This window comes from Petaurus breviceps, unplaced genomic scaffold (genome assembly GCF_028583685.1).
Source record: "Petaurus breviceps papuanus isolate PSGF00001 unplaced genomic scaffold, PetGlider_PUasm1.0 654, whole genome shotgun sequence".
Taxonomy (NCBI): domain Eukaryota; kingdom Metazoa; phylum Chordata; class Mammalia; order Diprotodontia; family Petauridae; genus Petaurus; species Petaurus breviceps.
In genome coordinates, this window is record NW_027186438.1 from 156,226 (window position 1) to 165,623 (window position 9,398).

Genomic DNA, 9,398 nt, shown 5'->3' on the forward strand with positions numbered 1-9,398 from the left:
TACACCAAAGAATGCACAGTGAAAGGACACGATATGAATGTGATCAATGTGGAAAGACTTTTGCACATAGGTCCTATCTTCGAGTACATCAGAGAATCCACACTGGAGAAAGACCTTTTCAGTGTAATCAATGTGGAAAGGCTTTCAGAGGCAGCTCCAGTCTTGCTGAACATAGGAGAGTCCACAGTGGAAAGAAACCTCATAAGTGTAATCAGTGTGGAAAGGCTTTCAAAGGCAGCTCCAGTCTTACTATACATCAGAGAATCCACACTGGTGAGAAACCTTATGAATGTAATCAATGTGGAAAGGCTTTTGTACGGAGGACTCGTCTTACTCAACATCAGAGAATCCACACTGGAGAGAAACCTTATGAATGTAATCAGTGTGGAAAGGCTTTTAGAATGAGGGGTCATCTTACTGCACATCAGAGAATCCACACTGAAGGGAAATCTTATGAATGTAATCAATGTGGAAAGGCTTTTACACGGAAGATTAGTCTCATTACACATCAGAGGATCCACACTGGAGAGAAACCTTATGAATGTAATCACTGTGGAAAATCTTTCATACAGATGGCAAGTCTTACTTTACATAAAAGAATCCACACTGGAGAGAAACCTTATAAATGTAATCAATGTGGAAAGGCTTTTAGACAGAGCAGTTATCTTGCTGTACATCAAAGAACGCACAGTGAAAGGACATTCTTTTCTCCCCCTTAGAAGCCCATCTGAAAGCATTCCCTAAACCTGGAGACTGGAGTAAGATCAAGGCTCACCACCAGAACTCTGGCAAGGCAATCTCAGGAGTTAGCTGGCTCCTGAAGAAAAATTCGACAAGTGTGAGGCTTTCCTTTACACCTATATCTTTCCCTCTTCAGATGCCTGTAATTTCCTAGTGGGCACCATCTTCCTGGTTCCCCAATCCATCAGTCTGTGTTCCATCTTCCACTCCTCAGTACCTCACCCCCAAACCTCATATTAAATCTGTAGTTGATCCCCATCTAGATTCCTCTTTCACCATCTCTGGAATACACCCCCACCTGCAATCTGAGTTCTGCAGGCTCCTGAACTGGTTTTTAGCCTTCTTGGCAACAGTAAACCTAGTGAACTTGGTCATGTCAAGTGATATGAGAATGAACCAGGGCATGTGGGTAGTTCAAGGCAGAATTCCATTTATTGATTCTTTGGACAAGGTTTTTATAGAGCAATGAGACAAAAGAAAATGCAGCTCTAGTTTCTTTATCACTTTTGTACAGGAGGTTTAGGTAATGTATAGATATTCTGGATGTAATAGAATGTGTCTAATCTAATAAGGATTTAACATCTTTGGGCTAGAATCTTAGTGCAGGGCAGAGCCTTTGATCTCGGCACTTGGGTAACCTCTCTTGCAACGGCATCTCAAAGGACAATCCAGGAGCTAGCTCCAAAAGCCACATCACAGGGATTCCTTTGGAGCCAGCTTCTCAAGATTTTATCTAGATCAAGCCTTTTTGGCTCCCTACACCTACCTCTCCCTCAAAGCCCTTTGTAACTTGTTTCCTCCCTATATGTGCTTTTCTATCCAGTGACCCTGGCCTCCATGCTGTTCCATGAGGAAGACCCTTCATCTCTAGGCTCCACACTTTGTCATTGGCCACCACCATTTCTATAACACTCTCCCTCCCTCCTCATCTCGGTCTCCTGCCTTTCCTGATGCTGTTTCTGTTGTTCAGTCATGTACAACCCTTTGTGACTTTGGCAAAGAGACTAGAGTGGTTGGCCATTTCCTTCTACAGCTCATGTAACAGATGAGGAAATGGAAGCAAACACAATTAAGTGACTTGTCCAGGGTCACACAGGTAGCAAGTGTTTGAGACCGTATTTGAACTTAGGTTTCCAGACTCCAGACCAGCACTCTATCTACTATACTGCCTTCCCTGGCTTTCTTTAAGTCACAATTTTATTTCAGTCTGTGCAAAGTCTTTCCCAAGGCCTCTTAGTTCTGCTGCTTTCTCTTTTTTAGTTATTTCCCATTTGCACGTAGTTTGCACATTATCTTTTTTGTCTTCCCTCTTAGACTGTGAGGTCCTTGAATCCCTGAATTGTGCCATGCCTCTTTTTGTATCCCAAGCACTTAAGGAATGTTTATTGATTGGTTATCTTTGTGCAAGATTTCTTCCAGGAGCTTTTCGTCTTTCTCCTCTGGGAACAGCACTGAGGCAGCATTCAGGAAGACTGATGTTAGGGAAGACCTTAGTTAATATCAAGTCATAATCATTAATAGCTATGTGATACTGGGAAAATCCCTTCACATCTGTCTTGGTTTTCTCACCTTACATGAACTGAGTATAATGTCTCTGGGGGTGGCAGAGCCATGATGGCAGAGAGAGGAGAAGCAATGCCGTGAAGTCCTTTCCACAAACTACTAACAGATCTGCACAATACACCAGACCACATCTTGATGGGGAAAACAAGAAAAGCCTATGAGTCCTTGGTCCAGATTGGCAAGGGGGGGGGGGGGTGCAATGGTAATGGAATTTAAAGATCTCCCTGTATTGGCTTGGTTTTGGGTTGTGTTGAAACCCAAAGCTTGTGAATCCTGCCTGTGGGATAGAGGGCTGAACTGGGAGGAGCTGGTGTGGTGGATTTAGAGAGGCCAGAAGAACTTTTGGGGAGTTGCATTGTGGAGGCAGAGAAAGAGGAGAATTGCCGGTGTCCAGAGTTGCTTAGAGAGAGAGAGAACTGCCAGCCAAAGTTGCCTGGACTGCTGAGGGCTCGTTGGAGCTTCCCAGGACTTTTTAGAACTGATACTCGGAGTTGTTGAGAACTGAGGAGGCATGACTGTGATGCCAGTATTTTGTCTGTTTTGATGTTGTTTTGCCAGATTCGTCCACTGGTGAAGGTCAGTGCTGTTGTTGCAGAGGTTCTGGAACCTTGCTGTTAGTTCAGAAGCCCTGAAGAAGGATTTTCTTGTTGTATGTTTACAGAAATCCTGGAAGAAGGTTTGCTGGTGTTTTCAGGGGTCCTGAGACTGTTCTGCAGTCAGAGAGTGAATTGATGAGGATTCTGGCCATGTATATTGTGGCTTTGTTAAGCTTTGTCTCCCCAGGAACAGAGATTACTGAGAACTTGCCTCAGGTCAAGATGAAAAAAAAAAGCCCTCTCCTTGGGTATTGAATGCTGTGATGATATGGTAACCTAGTTGTGACCTAGGGGTGAATTGTGTCCACTGCCTCTTGAGAGGGCGCTTGGTGGTGATGGGTGGTATTGTAATTCAGTTGTGATCCAGGGGTGGAAAAATTTTGACTTTTGTACTTTGGGACTGACCCAAAGAATGCAGTTTGTTTATGATTGGAAACTAATCTCCAGTTGAATAGAGAGAAGACTTTGTGATTGACTCAATGAATGTACTTCCCAGGGGTGGAGTAGTACTTGGACCTTAGTACTTTGTGACTGAAGTGAGGAATTACTAAATTATTGAGTTCCACATGGTGAATGCTGTATTTTTATTTTCTCTTTTCTGTGAATGTTTTGCCTTAATTTTTCAAGGAATAAATGCAGAAATACCATGCTGGTATTCCAAACCTTGGAATTTTCCTTTGCTAGGTACTGCAAGGGGGAAAAGGGAGGTCTCTGAACCCTGGGAACGAGTGTAGTGAGGAAGACACTGCACAAAACCATTCCTGCAATCACATCCTATGTAGTAAGACAAGACTCAGACCCACATCAGGGAACTGTCACTGGCAGCTCTATCGCCCTCTGCCAAGCCCAGCTCACATGACCAGGGTCAAGGAAATCCTTGCCGGGCAGCCCTGGGGGATGAAGCAAGGAAATTCAGAAGACTGTAGAAGCAGGGGTGTAGCTCAGGCCTGAGAATGCAAGCAGGGTCTGGCTTCCAATGTCCAGCTCAATCTTCAGTGGAGTAATCAGGGCAGGAATTCAAAAATAAAGAGGAACTTACACTGCTGCCCCTCTGAGCCTGTCACAGGGGCAGAGCCTGGTAGCAGTTAGCAGTCTACTTTTGCATAGACTCAAGCCCAGCTCAGCTACTGAGAGGGCTCACAGTAGGAGGGTAATAGCCTGATCACTTTCAAACACTGAAAGCTCATATGCCTCTACTACGTCCCTGAAATCCTGGGATAAGACGACACTCAGTGCCCCAAGAAAGCAGCAACAAGAGGACCCAGACATTCCCTCCAGCAGTGCTGCAAGTTCCAGCTCTAACATCGAGTCTGAAGTAAGGATGTAGGCTGAAAGAATGAGCCAACAAAAGAACCTCACCGTAATGAATGGATATGGTGGTAGAGGAAGACGGACACAAATTCAGAGGAGTGACTCATATAGACAAGCACTGTCCCCGAAACACACTGTTTGTGCACAAACAACCTGAATTTCTGGAGGTATTAAAGCAAGAGTTAAACATCTTTATAAGTGGAATGACAGTGTTTGAGGGGAAAAGAAATGGGAAAGAAATGAGTGGTGAGGAAGAAAGAATCAAGGAGATAACAGCTTGGCACAATGGGTACAAAGCTTTGGTCAAGCAACAGATTCTGTAAAACTTTGTATAGCCAAATAGAAGCCACAAGGCAATAACAGATATTTTTAAAAATCCAAGAGACTCCAAAACACATACACACACACACACACACACACACACACAAGAAAACGTCAGTTATCTCATAGTAAAAAAACAACTCACATAGAAAAGAGGACACAGCAAAATTTAAATAACATAGAACTATTTGAATGCCATTTTAAAAAGGAGCCTGGATATAAGATTTCAAAAAATCTTAAAACTGCCCTTATGTCTTTTAACCAGACCACAACATCAAAATAATCCACAGACCACTTCCCGAAAGAAATCTCTCAATGAAAACTCCCAGGAACATCATAGCCAAAACATAAAGCTTCCAGATGAATGAGAAAAATATGGCAAGCAGTTAGAAAGAAACCATTAGGATCACACACAATTTGGCAGCAACCATTATTAAAGAGCACAGAGCTTGGAATAGGATTTGACAAGGCAAAGGACATGTTCTTATAGCCAAGAGTAATTTACCCAACAAAACTGAGTATAAGGATACAGGGGGAAAGTGACTCATAAAGAAAGGATTTCCACAAATTATTGACATAAAGATTGTTAACTGCAGAGAAATTTTTGACATTCAAATGCAAGTGAAGAGAAACATAAGAAAAAAAAAGGATGAACTCACCTATGGGACTAAAAAACTATTTGTATTCAAATATGGAGAGATAATATGTGTCCCCTCTGATCTCTCTCTGGGCTCATAGAAGGAATCAAATCAAAAAAGACCTGGGAGGGTTTCTGGTATGTTTTTATCTTAAGGAAAAAATGAAAAGAGAGGAAGAAGAGAACACTGAGGTGAGTGCATGGAAAGGAAGATTAGGAAATATTCTTCCACCCATTGAGGGGGCATAAGTAGACATCTATCCAGACAAGGAGGAGGGAGTGGGTGGGAGCCTCTGAGGTTTGAACCTTAGTCCTCTGGTCAAAGGATACAAGAATACAACACAGAGATGGGCATAGAAATACACTTTACTACCCAGTGAAAGGGAGGAACAAAGAAGGAGGCTAGATTATGGGAAGGATTAGGCCTAAGAAAAATCCCATTTTTATAACTTTAACGATTCTTTTTGAGGTGGCAAAGAAAAGGGATCTGAGGAATTGTTCCTATATCAGGTGTGTATGAATGATGAAGGTCCACAAATGTCACGGGATACTATCACACTGACCTTCAATTAGTGATCAGTCAAGACTCCAGAGGGTCAATGATGAAAAATCATGCTGCCTGCCACTTGGAGGGGAAGGACTCAGACAGAGAATGAGAGACATTTCTTAGGGCATGGGCACTGCAGGGTTTTGTGTTTTTTTCAGATTGACTACACTGTGTGTAGTGGGTTTTGTTTATCTCGTGTTCTCAGTGTGGGGGAGGGCGCAGGTGGGAGCATGAGAAGGTGGATCTTGGCTGATAGGGTTAGGGATAGGCTTTCATGCATGTGTGTGTATAAACACATTGGAAATCTGATCAATGCAATGATCAATAAATTCCCAAGGAGCCATGATGCCATACTTCTTACCTTTTGATACAAGGTGATACTCAGTGCTGGTGGTTATAATTTTCTCTATCTAGAACCACTGAGAAATTTTGTTCAGCTTGACTACACACATTCTTGTAATAGGGGCTAGTTTTTCTTGCTTTCTCAACGGGGAGGTGGGTGGCAGAAAGGGAAGGAAGAGAAGGCTAATTTCTGCTGTTAAAAAAAAAAATAGATTTTAAAAATGAGGTAAAAAATGTTCTCCCCAAATGTTCCAGACTGCATAAGTAAAAATAAGATGGGGATGATGATACCCACCGTCCAGGGTTAGTTGTGAGGGTCAAGTGAGATATTGGTCAGTGCCTAGCACTTATTAAGTGGTTAATCATAAATACTAGTTTCCTTCCTTCAGCCAGTCTTGAAATCACACTGATCACTCACTCACCTGATGGCTGTCAAAGGAAATGCCCTCCTCATGTGTGAAGGAGCCACTATCTCCTGGAGTTCTGTCCTTCCCCCTGTCACATGGTTAGGCCAGTTTGGGCTTTTTTCACTGAAAGGTGACAAAGTTGTCCCCAGGACCTGACTTCCCTAGCGGGCAAAGGCTCAATGTCCTCCCTTCAGCCCATATTCTGAGGGTCTCTGGACACATTGGTGTGGCTGCCTGGCAACTTAAAGGCATAAAAATCTGCCCATGTGAAATCCAGGTCCTTCAGATAGGAGAGATTTCCCCAGATGGCTCATAGCCACACCTTGCCCTGCTGCCCAGATGAGCTCCCCAAGTGGAGGGGAGGAGAGCCTCATCTATGCAAGCTAAAAACTCTTATCCATACTGAATGTCCTTTTTATGTTACACTTAAATAAAATTCCTTTTACTTGTTGAATGACTTAGGAGTGTCTGATGTTTCCTTAACATCTAAACTGAGTATTACCCTGAGTCAGTTCCATCCATTCATTACTCCCTTCCCATGTCAATCCAGGACCTGCTCCAGGCTAGAACAGACTCAGATTTTCCAAGAAACTGTCTGAGGTACCTTGACATACTAACTTGACTCTGTCAGTCCTTCCTTTTCTCCTTGTTACTTTCAGGGTCTCTGCCAGTGCATGGGATACTCTGCACAGAGCAGACCAAATCATCCCACCAGGAAGTCAATTTGTATAGTAATATGGTCTGTGGGGAAGCTAGTCCTGGTGTCCAGGAACAACAGAGACAAGAGTGAGAATCTAGAAGCCTCTTTTAAACAATAGAGAAGCTGTCCATCATGCATCATTCTATTGCAGTCAGTATTAATCAATCTGATATGATTGCATAGGGGTAGTGATGAGAAGTGCTTTATACCTGGCCCCAGAGCTGGGAGCTGCAGACCATGAGTCCACTTGCTTAATCATAGGAAGTTACCTAGAGCCCCTCCACCCTAGTTTTCCCTTGTCATGGTGACCAAACCCAGTGTGGTGGAGGTGCCTCAACTACATGGAAAATCCCCCAAATTATTTTTGTGCCTCTGAACCACTCTCTTATCTAACAGGAGCAGGTGACCATCTTCTGACCACTTAGCCAGTGGAAATGCCCCATGCTTCACCCAATCTGTGACCGCACCCCACCCCACCCGGAAAATATGCCATTTTTTACTCTCAAGAGCGATGTCTGTTAACCAATGAGATTCTGTATTTTGCCATACCTCTTTTGCATATTATGGTAAGAATAAGCCATGTATTCATCTATACTTTGTATAAGTCACAAAGGAAAATAGATTCAAATAGAAGGGCCTTATAATAAGCCTCAAACTCTAATGTAATGTTCATTGCTTATTTACCAGTTATAGAGCTCATATGCACAACCATAAGAATCCTAACGAAGATATCTCCATGCTATGTTGCTCAAATTCCCTGAACAAACCAAGCCTGGCAGGTGGCTGGGTATGGGAAGTCCCCAGCCCCCATATGTTCTGGGAGCATATACCGTGTTTCCCCGATAATAAGACCTATCCCGAAAATAAGCCCTCCCCTTACTGTGTAAGATTACTCTAAAATAAGCCCTCCCCCGAAAATAAGCCCTATTGAGATTGCTACTGTAGTGAAGGTGATCCCCTGCGCTACACGCTACATTACGGTACCCTCTGTATGCACCGCGCCCCCCCCCCACTGTGAAATGCACGCCGTGCTCCGAGCTGCATCCAATCAGAGCTGCAGCAGTGAGCGAGTCATCCTGTTCTTCCCCAGTGATTTGCTTGCTGGCGCCATTGAGAGCAGTGCCGTGGAGGAGAGCTGAGGCAGGACAACATAAGCCCTCCCCTGAAAATAAGCCCTCTGGTGTTTTTCTTTCAAAAAAAATTAATAAGACAGTGTCTTATTATCGGGGAAACGCGGTATATAGGACCTACCTGAACTAAAGAGAAGCCCATGCGTTTTGCAGCCACCTGGTCAACTGAGACATTTTCTGCTTTGTCCAACCTGTGACCTTGCTGATATATTCCTGTGCTCATAGCTGTTCAAGAATGTCTAGATATTTAGCCCTATAACAATTGGGTCCTGGAAGGAGGGATATCTCAGATCTCAAAGAAGATGTGAGGTCTCCTTCATTAGAGGGGACTGTGTACCCTTTAACAAAATGCCACTGGCTCATAGTTCTGCCTTAGTCTCTGCATAATTTTAATCCCCACAGATGTCTAGGGAGGTTTTCTTGCACAACCAAACTAGAAATATCTAGTGATAACAAAACCATGAAGGTACTAAAATGGAGTTTATATGGACAGTAAGGAGGACCTGAGGACAACATTACCCACAACTTGGGATGAAAACTTGACTATAATAATATCAAGCTGCTAAAATAAAGTAAGAAAAATTACAAATAAAAATGAATAAGTAAAGAAAAAAAGAACCATTTTTACTGACCATTGGTAGCTATTTTGGTGTATAAGAAAGTTTGGGCTCATATCCAGAGGAAAAAAGGAAGGTAAAAAAAAAGCCACTCCTTTCACAAATAATGTCAAATTATCACAAGCTCAAAAAGAAATCTTGGAAGAATTTAACAGGGAATTCAAAAATCAATAAGAGAAAACAAGGAAAAATTAGAAAAAATAAAAGTAATAAAAATGTTAATCAATAAAAGTTAACCAATTGGAAAAAGAGGTACAAAATCTTAAGAAAGAAAATAACTCCTTGAAAGCTAGAATGGGGCAGGTAGAATCAAATGATGTTATAAGAACCCAAGAAATAATAAAACTAGAAAAAATACAGGAGAATATGAAACATCTAATTAGAAAAACAACTGATCTGGAGAATAGAACAAAAAGAGACAATAAAGGAATTGTTGGGCTTCCTGAAAGTTATGATAAAAAAAAGAATCTGGATACAATGACAAGA

General features: G+C 42.5%; 1 protein-coding gene across 1 annotated transcript in view; it reads left to right on the top strand.

The window, feature by feature from the left end:
• LOC138173849 (zinc finger protein 558-like) overlaps positions 1-6,923 on the top strand; it is a 14,501-nt gene extending 7,578 nt beyond the window's left edge. Inside the window, exon 5 of the mRNA XM_069103941.1 lies at positions 1-6,923. This exon is cut by the window's left edge and continues 108 nt beyond it. Within this exon, the coding sequence (XP_068960042.1) occupies positions 1-719 (719 nt within the window). The 3' untranslated portion in view covers positions 720-6,923.
• Positions 6,924-9,398: the final 2,475 nt, after the last annotated feature.